The sequence below is a fragment of the Lodderomyces elongisporus genome, chromosome 1 (assembly GCF_030384665.1).
Source record: "Lodderomyces elongisporus chromosome 1, complete sequence".
NCBI classification, from domain to species: domain Eukaryota; kingdom Fungi; phylum Ascomycota; class Pichiomycetes; order Serinales; family Debaryomycetaceae; genus Lodderomyces; species Lodderomyces elongisporus.
In genome coordinates, this window is record NC_083673.1 from 614,016 (window position 1) to 628,271 (window position 14,256).

At 36.7% G+C, this 14,256-nt stretch overlaps 10 protein-coding genes across 10 annotated transcripts; 7 read left to right on the plus strand and 3 right to left on the minus strand. All coding sequences in view use genetic code 12, as the record gives it.

The window, feature by feature from the left end:
• Positions 1 to 138: 138 nt before the first annotated feature.
• Positions 139 to 876, plus strand: PVL30_000216 (uncharacterized protein; the record flags this gene model as incomplete). The annotated part of the gene is made up of 1 exon (XM_001527652.2): positions 139 to 876. The coding sequence occupies one exon, from the start codon at positions 139 to 141 to the stop codon at positions 874 to 876; it is 738 nt and encodes a 245-aa protein (XP_001527702.2).
• Positions 877 to 1,395: 519 nt separating this feature from the next.
• Positions 1,396 to 2,076, plus strand: ERV1 (Flavin-linked sulfhydryl oxidase of the mitochondrial IMS; the record flags this gene model as incomplete). The annotated part of the gene is made up of 2 exons (XM_001527653.2): positions 1,396 to 1,517; positions 1,587 to 2,076. The coding sequence occupies 2 exons, from the start codon at positions 1,396 to 1,398 to the stop codon at positions 2,074 to 2,076; spliced, it is 612 nt and encodes a 203-aa protein (XP_001527703.2).
• A 495-nt stretch (positions 2,077 to 2,571) lies between these two features.
• On the plus strand, positions 2,572 to 3,096 carry PVL30_000218 (uncharacterized protein; the record flags this gene model as incomplete). Its single annotated transcript, XM_001527654.2, has 1 exon — positions 2,572 to 3,096. The coding sequence occupies one exon, from the start codon at positions 2,572 to 2,574 to the stop codon at positions 3,094 to 3,096; it is 525 nt and encodes a 174-aa protein (XP_001527704.2).
• A 2,055-nt stretch (positions 3,097 to 5,151) lies between these two features.
• Positions 5,152 to 6,633, plus strand: RIB1 (GTP cyclohydrolase II; the record flags this gene model as incomplete). The annotated part of the gene is made up of 2 exons (XM_061119156.1): positions 5,152 to 5,157; positions 5,317 to 6,633. The coding sequence occupies 2 exons, from the start codon at positions 5,152 to 5,154 to the stop codon at positions 6,631 to 6,633; spliced, it is 1,323 nt and encodes a 440-aa protein (XP_060975139.1).
• Positions 6,634 to 7,311: 678 nt separating this feature from the next.
• DOM34 (Translation factor pelota) lies at positions 7,312 to 8,496 on the plus strand (the record flags this gene model as incomplete). Its single annotated transcript, XM_001527656.1, has 1 exon — positions 7,312 to 8,496. The coding sequence occupies one exon, from the start codon at positions 7,312 to 7,314 to the stop codon at positions 8,494 to 8,496; it is 1,185 nt and encodes a 394-aa protein (XP_001527706.2).
• Positions 8,497 to 8,783: 287 nt separating this feature from the next.
• Positions 8,784 to 9,383, minus strand: PVL30_000221 (uncharacterized protein; the record flags this gene model as incomplete). The annotated part of the gene is made up of 1 exon (XM_001527657.1): positions 8,784 to 9,383. The coding sequence occupies one exon, from the start codon at positions 9,381 to 9,383 to the stop codon at positions 8,784 to 8,786; it is 600 nt and encodes a 199-aa protein (XP_001527707.2).
• A 504-nt stretch (positions 9,384 to 9,887) lies between these two features.
• CDC4_4 (SCF ubiquitin ligase complex subunit cdc4) lies at positions 9,888 to 10,412 on the minus strand (the record flags this gene model as incomplete). The annotated part of the gene is made up of 2 exons (XM_061119157.1): positions 9,888 to 10,319; positions 10,410 to 10,412. The coding sequence occupies 2 exons, from the start codon at positions 10,410 to 10,412 to the stop codon at positions 9,888 to 9,890; spliced, it is 435 nt and encodes a 144-aa protein (XP_060975140.1).
• Positions 10,413 to 10,877: 465 nt separating this feature from the next.
• PVL30_000223 (uncharacterized protein) lies at positions 10,878 to 11,597 on the plus strand (the record flags this gene model as incomplete). The annotated part of the gene is made up of 1 exon (XM_001527658.2): positions 10,878 to 11,597. The coding sequence occupies one exon, from the start codon at positions 10,878 to 10,880 to the stop codon at positions 11,595 to 11,597; it is 720 nt and encodes a 239-aa protein (XP_001527708.2).
• An 809-nt stretch (positions 11,598 to 12,406) lies between these two features.
• On the plus strand, positions 12,407 to 13,933 carry PVL30_000224 (uncharacterized protein; the record flags this gene model as incomplete). The annotated part of the gene is made up of 1 exon (XM_001527659.2): positions 12,407 to 13,933. The coding sequence occupies one exon, from the start codon at positions 12,407 to 12,409 to the stop codon at positions 13,931 to 13,933; it is 1,527 nt and encodes a 508-aa protein (XP_001527709.2).
• A 110-nt stretch (positions 13,934 to 14,043) lies between these two features.
• Positions 14,044 to 14,223, minus strand: PVL30_000225 (uncharacterized protein; the record flags this gene model as incomplete). The annotated part of the gene is made up of 1 exon (XM_061119158.1): positions 14,044 to 14,223. One exon carries the CDS (start codon positions 14,221 to 14,223, stop codon positions 14,044 to 14,046), a length of 180 nt encoding a protein of 59 aa, XP_060975141.1.
• Between the last annotated feature and the right edge of the window lie 33 nt (positions 14,224 to 14,256).

Below are 14,256 nucleotides of genomic sequence, written 5' to 3' on the forward strand. Positions count from 1 at the left end.
TGAAGATACCAGGTTTTGTTAGGCTCCTACCATTGCATGCTACAGATCTCTAAAGTATCACTTATAACACTACGCCTTTATCCAAGTATAGTATTGAGCCGATCGAGATATCTTCACACATCATTTCCTGCTTTTAATATGAACTCGATTAAAGATCTAAGTGAAAACACTTGGAAGCCGCAACATATACAGAATCTTCTCAATGAAACTGTCAACTCATTAGATGTGTCTGATGCTTCAAATGCTTTGTCAAATGGGTCGTGCTCGGGACCTTCTGCGGTGAACAATTTTCTTGCATTTTTACAAATCATTTCTTCACTCAAGTTCCAGCAACGTACTGGATGGACAGATCGTGGCATTCCACAGCTCGAGGCAGAAAGTATTTCTGACCACATGTATCGAATGTCAATCATAGCTATGATTGTCCCTCCAACCACAGTGAATAAGGATAAATGTGTTAAAATTGCTATAGTGCACGATCTTGCCGAATGCTTAGTTGGCGATATTACACCATTTGCAGGAATATCAAAACAAGAAAAGCACCGGAGAGAATTGGAGACTATCGAATACTTGTACGAAGTTATTAAACCATTTAATCCGGCGTTTGCCTTGGAAATGCGCGAGTTGTGGTTTGATTACGAGGAAATCAGAACCCCTGAGGCAAGATATGTCAAAGATATCGATAAATTTGAAATGATCCAAACAGCATGGGAGTATGAAATGAGGTATGGATTAAAATATGATTTGGACGAGTTTTACTCGGCAAGAGCGGCAATTAAGACAAAAGAAGTCGGAGAGTTGTGCGATGCTGTGATCAAGAAACGCGAACTCTTGATGAAGCAATTAAGAGAACAAGGAACACAGAACATTGATTAATGAGCAATGAAGACCTATACTGGTGCTGATACTGAAACCGACATTGAAGTTCAGGAGGTATTATAGATTTATATATATATATACTCATATTTATTCATATTTATTCATATATTCTTATATATGTTCATATTTAAGTTTGAGTAGTAATAGAATAATTCTCACAAATGGTATTTTTTGTGTTTGTTGCAGTTGGTAGGCGTGAGCCGCATCCATAGCGGAATCAAGTAATAACCTATTAAAAAAAAATATACTAAGCAAAATTGAAGGAAGAATAATAATAATAATAATGTTTAAAGAAAAAAAACAGAGTAAAAATAAGACATCGCCTCAACCAAATCTGACTCAAGGCTCGCGAGGACTTGTGAAAAGTTTCGCAACTGAAGTCGGATTACTAATTAGAAATATAATACCCCTACGTATTTTTTATTTTCTTTTCTTTTGTATTTTTATTTTCTTTTTTGCTTTACTATTTTTTATTCGTTTGAATCAACATTCATATACTTTAGAATCTCGAAAACAATGCCATCAGTGGAAACCGCAAGCACAGTTGTTGACGAGAAACATGACAAGAGTACCACTGGTCAGTCACCGGTCTTTGGAGCATCTGGTAGAAAAATCATATACGACAAAGATGGCAAACCGTATGTCTCGTGTTTATAATAACCCGATTTTGCCCTTGACTCAATTACTAACACAACAATATTAAAAAGATGTCGATCGTGTAATACGTTATTAGATTTTCAAATGGCTACTGGAAAAGCCCCCAAATTGCCATCAAAAAAGGAGTCGTCCACAGTCTCTAATTCATCGAGCTCTAGTCAGTTCATTCCATCTACAAATCCATCGGAGCCACCATCATTCTATAAGAAACTAGACCCACCTGATGTGGCACAGCTCGGCCGCTCATCTTGGACCCTACTCCATTCCATTGCTGCGACATACCCCGAGACACCCACTACAAAGCAACAGCAAGATATGAAATCATTTTTGCATTTGTTCGCTGGTGTATATCCATGCTGGTATTGTGGTGAGGATTTTCAAAAGTATATCCAGAAGAACGAACCTCTGACCAAAAGTCAAGATGATTTGGGTAAATGGCTATGCGAGGCACATAACGATGTCAATGTGAAGTTAGGAAAACCTAAGTTTGATTGCAATTTTTGGAAACGGAGATGGAAAGATGGATGGGATGAGGAGTAAACCAAGAAGAGAAGAGGAAACAAAAGAGGAGACAAAAATGAGGTCGAGAGAGATGGGAGATATAATTTGTAAATAATGGGTACATAAAGTAAATAGAAATGCTGTCAAGAAGAACGATTGCTGAGATAGGCAATTGATGTATGCAATTCTGGCTCGTTTTGAGATATTTATTCGTAGCAATTAGTTTTGTCTTTTACTCAGGGAGAATTTTGTGGTGCTTTCGTGGTGTATTTTGTGGTGCTTTCGTGGTGCTTTCGTGGTGCTTTCGTGGTGATTTCTTGTAAGTCTTTCGTAATTGCTATGTATTGCCGAATGAAAAGAAAATCTATGCGCGTGCGCGTTCATACCCCACGGCTCCCTCCCTTCATTTTCACACTTGTCAATAGCAACAATCAAACTATTTTTGGACAATTTAATTATCTTTATAGGATTGTGCCATTTCTCCTTCCGTTTTCTTCTACATTTTTTCTTTCCCGCCACATTTTCATCACTAGAATGTTTAGCAGAAACCTCGCTAGAGCCATTCAAGGGCCTAAATTCCAGTATCAACTTCAACAACGCTGTTTTTCACTTGGTGATTGGTTTAGATCTTGGAAAGATGCAGCTCAGACACAACGTTTAATCTACCCGCCTCCAGCATCACATTTCACAACGAAGAATAGAATAATCGATGTGTGGATTACAGAGAAACAAGACTTGTATAATTATATTAATGTCAAGCCTCCATTATTGCTTAATTTTACATTTGCCACGCCAGAGAACAATAAAGTGACACAGGCATTGTTTGATGTCCTTAGCGATAAGTCAAAATACCCCAATGGCGATGATAAACCAGTGTACTTGGTTAACATATTGGCAGACTCTACAGGTGGCAGGGAATTAATGATGGATTACGTTGTCGGCAGTAAATTGCCCTGTGTTATCGTGTTGCAGCATCAACTACCCGTGGGCAGGTTTGTACCCGATGTTGCTAATTTCAGCGAAGAAGATGTAGTTGAGTTTTTGAAAAGCGTCAATTGATTGGTGAAAATCTTTGACCTTAAAGTTGTGGAAGCCTAGGGTACCATATTAGATGACAAAGAAGGGTTTACCGAATATTTTTACATTTTGATGCAATGTCTATTAGAAAAGATTTTAACCACTAGCGACAAACAAATAGACAAACAAATAGACAAACAAATAGACAAACAAATAGACAAACAAATAGACAAACAAATAGACAAACAAATAGACAAACAAATAGACAAACAAATAGACAAACAAACAAACAGACAAACAAACAGACAGACAAACAAATAGACAGACATACAAAAGCTTTGGTAAATTTCAATTATCGGCAAAAAAATTATATATCAAACGCCATTGATTTGGCCATAATCCAGTTAATGGACTTAAAGTATGTTATCTAGCATTATCTTAAACAATTTTTTTTTTTTGCTCTTAACCGAATCGAAATGCTTTATACATCTCAACATGTTTTTACCGTGTCGAGTGTACCCCACATTTCGGAAGTAGGTAGCTATTATGTGCTAACGTCATCCTTCGTGTTCCCCATCTTCTTCATACTGTCTCCCTCACACACCATTTCCCTCGTTAGTCTTTGTTTTTCCTCTTTTTTTCTTCTTCTTTCTTATTTCCTGCTTTTTCGTCCGCCGTCTTCCTGTGTCTTCTACTCCGTTGCTTGCTGATTTTCAATTTGTGTAAAAATAGATTGTGTCACGTGATAAAGATTTTTCTAATTTTATTAATAAATCTGGTGATAATATTACTAAGCAGTAGGCATTAGTAATGGATTCGGCAATAACCAAATCAGCATTAGTAAAAGAAGAGTTTAAATTATAAAGTGAAGGAAACTCAGATTCAATCTTCTAACTTACTCAAAGTCGCTTTTCGAAAACCTGCTACCGGCTATATAGCGAGTAACCTCTTCAGTAGACTTTCAGCTTCTTCAGATAAATTGTGTTATAAACATTTATATTTATTTATACCTATTTTTTTGAATATCTTTTGTTTCTTCTTAGTTTCTTATTTACTTTTGCATTTGTCGTCTTTCTTTTTCCTTTTCCTTTCCCAAATTTCCAAATTTTCCAATTCCAATTCCAATTCCAATTCCAATTTCAATTTCAATTTCGGGGTTTTTCCGTCCCAGTGAAAATATTAGTTGTACTTTTTCTTATTAGTGAATCCCGTTTTAATATCACTTTTGCATTCGGATTTTCCATTCTTTAAACTTCTTTTCTTACCCGGAAAAAAAAAAGACGTCCATTTCATTAGTGATCATCTTATTGTTTATCAAAATTGTGCTTTTCCAGATCTCGGATTGAAAATTTTAACATCAATCATTAAACATCAAACATCAAACAGTGAACATAGAGCACTGAAAAGTCAAAAAACAACAACAACAACAACAACAAAGTATCAGAAGGGAATTCTCCTATTGTCATTCTTTCAATACACAATTTTTTTACCCCACGCAATCTGAACGAAAATTAAAAAAAAAATTAAAAAAAAAATAAAAAGCAATAAATTTTTTTTTTTTAAATACAAAGAGGGCAAAAAAAAAAAACGGAAAAGTCAAAAAAAATCAAAAGTATTTTTTTCCATTCAAACATTATAAATCTATGGGCACACTTTACACCTAAAAATAAACAAAACTAAACCAATTCGACCGATCAACGTCTTTTGAGTTTAAAAACAAGAAAGATCTGGAAGAAATAAATGAGATCAGAAGAAGAAGGACGAAAGTTACATATCTAAAACTTGTGTATCCTCAAAATCCAAAAAAGAAAAAGAAGACAAGCATCACACTTATTTGTTCACAAAATTAATAAACAAAATAAAATAAAATAAAATAAATAAAAAATAAAAATAAAATCCACAGTATTTGTTAGACTACTCCGTTACATAATCAATTAGTCAGCAAACATTTGATTAAATTTTCACAGAGTATCTAAACCGGCTACGGAAATTTAGTCACAAACATTCCACCAAACAGAAGACATCACCAACTGAATAAAACAAATAAATAGAAAAAAAACAACAGGTTTATTGTTTTATTGTTTTATTGTTTTATTTATGGCAGTCAACTTAGGAGCAAGACCGAATACATCACCGACTTCCGCATCTATACCATCAACAGCATCGACAACAACAATAGCATCAGCATCAGCATCAGCCTCAGTGTCAGTGCCAGTGCCAGTTTCAGCTTCAGTTTCAACAGCAACAACAACATTAGCAAAGCCTCGTCCTACATTTGCATCAACGTCTGAGGCCATCTCTACATTGCCGTCGCAGGGAGATTTTCGCTCAAAAGAATATAGGCATTTGCATTATCCCGGTTGCAACATAAATAGGAGAGGTTCTGCAACTTTATCCCCTGCTCCATCCATTGCACATTCTTCAACTGGCTCATCATCATATTCCACCACCAAGAGATCTAAAATGTCCATATTACAACATCCACAGCCATCAGCATCGAAGCTGGCACAGCAACAATTTGAAAACAAAAACAAGCAAATAGGATCAAATGGTTCAGTTGTTGCGCAGCACTATGTTTGCGATGTCGCCAAGATCCCTATTGTGACCCCAAGGCCATCGAGCACAGCTTTACCAGTCACCACCAATGGGAAACAAATTGGCTCACCAAAATTACCACCTGTTATCACCCAGGACATGCGAAATCGTACAAACTTACCCGATGAATTGCCCATAGTGAAGTGTATAGCCAGAGCAAGAATTCCCACTACACAGGGTCCTGATATTTTTCTTCACTTGTACGAGAACAATGTCGACAACAAAGAGCACTTGGCCATTGTATTTGGCGAAAACATCCGATCTAGATCTCTATTCAAACAGAGGCCAGGCGAGACTCAACAGGATAGAATGACTCGTGGTGCATACATCGGTAAGCTATCTCCAGGACGCACACTAGCTGATACCGATGGTGAAAACACACTTGAGTTCAACTCAGATGGCGATTTGATTGTTAACAACCTCACATTCCAGGAACCAACATTGGTGCGCATACATTCAGAATGCTATACTGGTGAGACTGCATGGAGCGCAAGATGCGATTGTGGTGAGCAATTTGACCAAGCAGGTAAGATTATGGGCGAGAATGGTCACGGGTGCATGGTTTATCTTCGACAAGAAGGCCGTGGTATTGGTCTTGGAGAAAAACTCAAGGCATACAATTTACAGGATCTTGGCGCTGACACCGTTGAAGCCAACTTGCTATTGAGGCATCCGGCAGATGCAAGAAACTTTTCATTGGCCACAGCGATATTGTTGGATTTGGGATTGGTGGAGATCAAACTCTTGACCAATAACCCAGATAAGATTATTGCTGTGGAAGGTAAACACCAAGAAGTTAAGGTTAAGGAGAGAATACCAATGATTCCATTAAGTTGGAGTTACACTAACGACGAATCTGAATCAAATGGCAGCTTAGTCAAAGCAAAAGGAATTAAAAGTAAAGAGATTGATGGATATTTAAGTACAAAGATTGAAAGAATGGGCCATTTGTTGGAGAAACCCATCAAAATAAATAGTCAATAGAGGAAGGAAATCGAAGGGCCATAATTTAGCTTTTTTTTTTTTTTTTCCTTTTGTTTTTCCTGTATTCTTCTATTTCCATTTTTCTATTTTGTTTTATTTTTATTAATGAATGAAATGTAATGTAATGTAAGGATCAATGTATAAAGAGCCAGTCGCTGATGAACTCAGTTACTTCACGTAAAGAATTTCTTAGTGTAGGTTGAGCAAGTGTGTTGTATTGCCTTACGAACCCTTTCTTTGTCAAGCTCATACTATATCGTAGATTATCTGTCAAAGAATCGCTTACACTATTGATTAGTATGATTGGCTGCAAAGAGCAACCTACACTGAGGGTTTTTATTATTTTTGCTTTCTTTTTTTTTTCTTCTGGAAACGACTTGCTGCGTTGCAAAGTAAAATTTCAAAAATATCAGAAACTGGAAAAGCAAAAGAATTGAGAAATGTAAAATGAAGTAAAAACCTCAAGAGAGGCCAAACACAATCACCACCACCAACACCACCACCACCACTTTCCCCAATTTGATTGCGCAGTGAGCTTTACACATACTTCAGTTATTATTTGTGTTTAACTTTTACTTTAATTTTTCTTTTTCCTCCTGTTTTTTTTTTGTTGTTGTTGTTTTAGTAGACACTTAATTGGCCCTCCCACCACGATCAAATTAAACTTTACTCCTCGTAATGCAGGTGAAGAATAGAGTGAAACTCAAGGATAAAAATGTCGCACTTACTTTGATCCCGGAAGACTCTGAAGATCTTTGGTATATTTTCAATCTCGTCAAGAAGGGTGATACTGTACAACTACTTACTCATCGAAATGTGAAAAAAGGTAATCAGAACCAAATTACAAAGGGTAAATCTAAGATGGAGAAAATACTCGTGAAGCTAAGATTACTAGTTGAGGAAGTCGACTACATTGCAAGTGACTTGACAATGCGGATTAATGGGAAGTCACTTTTGCAGCAGGAGTTTATTCCGTTGAATAGTTACCATACCGCCGAGGTGGAATTGAACAAGGAAATCAGTATAGTCAAGGAAAGTTGGGATGAATATGACATGACATTGCTCAACGACTTGTGTTCAGTTGAGAAAAAAGCCGATATAGGTGCTGTTGTGTTCCAAGAAGGTGTTGCGCATGTGTGTTATGTAACAGAGCAAATGACTGTATTGCAGTCCAAGGTAGAAAAACTGATACCTAGAAAAAATAAGGAGTACGGTACACGAGATCTCGATAAGGCCATGAACAGTTTTTACAATATGATTATCCAAGCAATTATTAGACACTTTGATTTTGAAAAATTGAAAGTGATCATCTTGGCAAGCCCGGGATTCTTGGCCAAAACGTTATACGACCGACTAATTCAAGAATGTACGAATCTACAAAGCACGGGGAACACAAAGGATGCAAAAAAGTTTAATTCTATATTGTCTAATAAACTGAAGATCCTTGTAGCACATTGTTCCACAGGATATTTACAAGGATTGGAAGAAGTGCTCGAGGATCCACAGCTGCAAAAGAAATTAGCCGATACCAAGTTTTTTGAAGAATCAGAAGTATTATCAAAGTTTCAAAGGGCATTGAACGAAGACGACGGGAGAGCATGGTATGGATTGGAGGAAATTCAAAAAGCATTGCAGATGGATGCAGTTAGATTCCTTATGATTTCAGACCAGTTATTTCAAAACGATGATATTGAGGTAAGGCGGATGTACATTGATCTTTCGGAGCAGGCAAAGGCATTGGGCGCCAAGGTTTATATATTTTCAAGTTTGCATGAGCTGGGTATCCAGTTGAACCAATTAACTGGTATTGCAGCTTTGTTAAAGTATCCAGTACCCGATTTAGACGAATCTGACGAAGAATGAGGAGTAGGAAGAAACAATGCACATGGATATTTATATTAAATCACACACATTTTATCCTTCACTTTTTTACTTTAAACATTCCACCTCTTTTCCCCCTTGCATTTCCTTCTTCACTCTAACAAACACACACACATTCAAACACACACACATTCAAACACACACACATTCAAACACACACACATTCAAACACACACACACACACACTCTCTCTCTCTCTCTCTCTCTCTTTCTCTTTCTTTCTTTCTTTCTTTTATTTGTATTCCCACTCTAATGAATTTCTTCAGTAATTAGTACAATCTTTTCTTGACTTCATCTAAATACCATACTTTCCCTCCTCTTGCATATATCATCATGTCTTGCGCAACGCCCAACATCAACCCCACTATAGTTCCCTTGCGTATCATCTTGCTTGCTTGCAGTACACTCAACTGTTTATATCTCGTGTATAAACCCGTACCTACAAAACAAGCTAAGGTTGTATTTATAAAGTCAATTTGGCCTCTCCCATAGTCCAACGAGCTTTCGAAAAAACTCAATGCAGCAACAAATCCACCAAACTTCATTCCTGTCTTTACACCACCAGTCATCCCACCAACAATCATCTCATAATTTTTTCTCTTGTGGTAAAAATACCAGCCTCCCTTTGTTGTTGGTAATCTATGGGCATTCTCTACAAGGTATCGAGCTGCTGATTTTTGAACTCCTTCGTAAAAACCCAACATGGATCCTATTATAGCACTAGTTGAAGCTAACGCTTGAAGACGATTCAATGGAGTTAGGTGGAGCCTTTCATTTCTAAGGTCATCAATATCAATTTCCGGCTTCGATATCAGTTGCAAAGAGTGGGGTTGCTGTAAAAGTTGTGGTTGTGTTTCTTGTTTAGACATTGATAAGGTGGTGCGGGAGGAGTGCTGAGGGTGTGTGGTAAGCTATTGACATGGATGAAAACATCTCGAATCTCCAAAGTTCTTTTTGGGTTTAGCAAATGTAGATGCGCATAAAACAACCAAAACTAAACAAGCTTGGGAAAATTGGTATAAAAATTGATAAACAAAAACAGAAACCGAAATAAAAACAAAATTTGACAGCACCTATACATTTGCATCGATTACCAGTAAATTAGGCGTATCCACCTTCATTTTACCGGTTAGAACTAATAAAAGTAGAGCAAAGTAGAGCTAAGCAAGAAAGAAAGAAAGAAAGAAATCAATGAAGAATATTTTTTTATTTTTGAATAGTAACTGCACTCTATGTAGTCACTTTTACAGCAGTACTTTCCAAAGGTGTCAACAACATTACCATTAACAATAACAGTAGCAACAACAACAATAAAATAATAATAGTAATAATATTTAAATTTGCTACATACTCTAACCCCTTTCGCATGTTCATTATTGGTCCAAGATTGATTTGACAAACTCGACGTAGTCAACATTTCCATCACTTGTCACGTTGACTCCCTTTAACAATTCATCAACCTCGGAATCGCTCAATTTCTCTCCGATTGAAGTGAGAATATAACGCAATTCTCCCACACCAATGTATCCGGTATTGTCTTTGTCGAAAACTTGGAATCCCTTGATATAGTCCTCTGGTGCACCTAATGGTTTGAATCCGTCTGGACGGTTGATTATTTCCTGGTAAGTTTCAAAGTCAAAATCAGAACCCGAGATGCCATTCTGCAATTCCGCAATCTCGGCTAAAGTAGGATTTTGTCCAATAGCACGAAGCAAGTCACCAAGATGTTCAACAGGAATCCTACCCGTCCCTTTCTTATCAAAGAGTGCAAACGCGTCCTTATAAGTTTTCGTATTCTGCGAAGACTATTGGATAGTGGATTGTTAGTAATTGATTTTATGAATCAAGTAAGCCATGAGTGGATATCGTGTATACGAGGTTGTGATATTACATACCATTGTAGTAAGCTTGTTAGAGGTGTCAACAATAACTTGTAGAAAAGAAACGCTTTAAAAGGGTGAGACCTCAGATCGAGTCTTTGATTTGAATGTAAACAAAACCAAAATGTAAAGTGCAAAATGCGAATTGTTAGAGCCTCAAAGAGTCCAAAGAGTCCAAAAAACCAGGCCAAAAAAAAAAAAGATAAAATTAAATTAAAAAAAAAAAAAAACGGTACACGATCAAAAGAGATAGAGACACCAAGAGCGAGAGTGAACAGAGGAGAGTGAAAGTGTACGAAATCTGGGATAAACTTCAGCTGTATCCCGTTCTTATGACTAGTTTCCAACACTAACTGACCAATTTTTTAATTTATATTTCTTGTTTCTTGTTTCTTGTTTTTGTTTTGTTTTTTCTTAATTTATTGACCAAAAAAAAGTATCAAGCAGACTTATAGGAAAACTTAAACAAGACTTAGATAGCAAATGTTTAAAGGAAAGTCGGCCCTAATTACAGGCGGATCCTCGGGGATTGGGAAAGCCATTGCTAATAAATTAGCTGAAGAAGGTGCATCAATTACATTAATTGCACGAGATCCGATGCGTCTTCGAAATGCAGCAGAACTTTTACCAACACCTTATGAACAAAAGCATCATTACCAATCTTTGGATCTACTACATTTGGTGGACCAGAGAAACCCAGGTCTTGTAACGATGGAGAAGCTTTTGAATAAACAAACGATATTGGTGAATTGTGCAGGAATCACCCAGTCCTCGCTTCTTCAACGAACAACACAGCAAAGTATTATGGATATCTTGAACTTGAATCTCGCCATACCTATCCTTTTAAGTCAATTGGCCATCAAGCCCATGCTTCGAAATAAAAGCCAAATGCCATCGATCTTGAACATTGGCTCTATTCTATCATACACACATTTTAACGTGGCAGGAACTTCGGTATATAACGCTTCAAAGTCGGGGCTATTGGGATTCACGCAAAGTATAGCTCATGAATTAAAAGGTCGTATTCGCATCAATGCGTTATTACCAGGATTAGTACTGGACACAGGTATGAGCGAACACGCACACAAACATCTACAACCAGTTCTTGAAACACCAGTAGTTGCCGAGAAAGCTGTTAGTATACTAATGGACGAGAACATGAATGGGAAATGTGTGGTGCTTAACTACGGAATGAAGCCATAAAAGAGGTTTAAAAAGAAAACATTTTATTTTTTTTTCTAAAGAATAATGAGAATTTGGTCTTGAAGTTGAATATTGGTATCAAATGGAATTGCATATCCCAACTGCGAAAAGAACTTGAAGTTCACAAAGAAAGACATGGATGAAGTGTATCCGCATGAAACTAAAAGTTGTAAATAGTAAAAGTCTTGATTTCATATGGCTTTTAATTCATCCTCTTTTATCTTTTTTATTTTTTGTTTTCTTATCAGCAATAACTCAAACTAACAATCTTTCCTTCTTTTTAACACGCATAAAGAATGGTTGGTAATACTTATTTATGTATTACTCTATATACAGAAGCATATATATATATATATATAGAGAGAGAGAGATATAGATCACTTTATTACAAGAGCTAATTGTACAATTCTTTCTCTGCTTTCCAAAATAATTGGTTTGCTCTGGGTATTTTATTGAACAAACATTTTGCTGCACCGCAGTTTTCTTAGCTGAATATACAAGAGTTTGTGATGGGTTTTGGCTGGTGCGGAGACTAATACGAAAGGAGGTTTCGCGTGCTTGAAAAAGGTTTATGGTTTATCACGGTATAGAGGAAAGAGCCATAAAAATAAAAAGCAATCACCCTCAATTTCGGTCAACTTTCATTTAGACAATTTTTTTTTTCTTTTATGTTTTCAATTAACTTCCATATTCAAAGATTTGATTAACAACTTATTTAGCTACACTTTCTTCACAGCACTTCTTTTTTAAACTTCCTTTTTAATTTAGTTATACTTTTTGTTCATTCTTTTTACATCGCATCGATTCAAATGCAATTGGGGAAATTGGCTATTTTTCTGCCGTTGTGGCTCCTTTGTCTCTCGCAAGCCCACGTTATTGGCGTTAGCCCCGAGGATCAGCATCTATACAGTGCCAAAATTGACGAGGATGGAAACCAATATTGGACATGTTTGAATGACTCCTCCATTAAATTGCAATTGAGTCAAATCAACGACGATATATGCGACTGTCCTGATGGATCAGATGAGCCCGGTACCAATGCTTGTCGTGATTCTGCAATAAAATTTTATTGTGCCAATCAGGGTCATTTTCCTGCGTATATCGAGCAATTCAAGTTAAATGATGGAGTGTGTGATTACGACATCTGTTGTGATGGATCTGATGAATACCAATTGGGAACTTGCGAGAATAAATGTGATGAGATTCACCGTCAATTTGAAACTTACAAGGCAGAGCAGTTGCAGATTTTGAACAAAGCATTGAAGAAGAAGCAACACGTGGTGGATCTATCCCAAAGAAATAGAAAGTCTTTAATCAACAATTTGGAACACTTGGAGAGACAAGTGCCGGAAAAGAAGATGAAATTGAACAAATTAAAGATACATATGGAGGATGTAGAACTACAGGAAGACACACCTGATTTATACGATATATTGGATGAACATTTTGCCAATTTGGCAAACAGAATTGAAGCTTATAAGCGGGACATATTAAAGCAAGACGAACAATTGCAAAAATTGGAAAAGATTTTGGAGGAATTGTCTAAAGGTTATAACCCGAACTACAATGACCACGCAGTAAAAGAATCAATACACAAGTTTCAAGAATATATATCAAACAAAGAGGATGGTGTACAAAAAGATTTCCATGATATAACCGAGTTTGTTAAAAAAATTGTCGAAAACGCAAAAGAGCATTCGATCAATATCGAATTGACAGGAAATGGAAACATAAACAACGACAAGAAGAAGAGCAAGAGCAAGAGCAAGTCCAAACATTACGATGGTGTACCTTCTTTGAAAAATATGATCCATTATTATTTTAATCTTTTTGTACAAAACTTTTTGATCAAGACACCAGAAACTTATGTTTCTAAATTGTCTAGTAATCAACTAGCTCCCGAAATCGATAAACTTGAAGAAGAACTTGAGAAAATAGAGAAAACCATCACCGTGATAAAAAAGGATTCGAGCTCCGATTATGGTCCGGATGATATCTTGAGAGCATATGAGAAATTGCCGATTTCGAATAATCTTGGCGGGTATTATTACCGCGTTGAATTCCTCAATTCCATCTATCAGAACGACGTACTTATTGGTGTATTTAAAGAGTACAAGGAAGGAAAGCTAATCTTTGCAAATGGTGCTAGATGCTGGAATGGACCCAAGAGATCTGCAACCGTTGAGTTTATTTGCGGCGAAGGGCCTGCAATTGTGTCAGTGGCAGAGCCTGAAAAGTGTCATTACAATTTCGTAATTCGCGGAGAAGCATGGTGTCATCCAGTTTCAGAGCAAGAACTTTTGCAATCTTTTGAAATTGACTACAACCTATTATAGTTGTGGATGCTAAAGGTGCATAATACATACATACATACATATATATATATATATATATATATATAAAGGTAATACGTAAATCCCAAAATAACCTATTTAGATTTGCACACTTAATCAAAAGTGATTTTCTTACCCTGGAACTTGACGTTTTTCATTTTCGCTTCTGCTTGTTTCTTAGCCTCCCAGGAAGGATGGAGCAGTTTTTCTGCAGCAGGTGCAGCACCTACAACACCAACAGCAGTTCTAGTTCCATTGGCACTTCTAGATTTGCGCTCACCCAATGGTTCCATGTTAGAGCCTGTAGGCTTCTGCTTTTCAGCCAA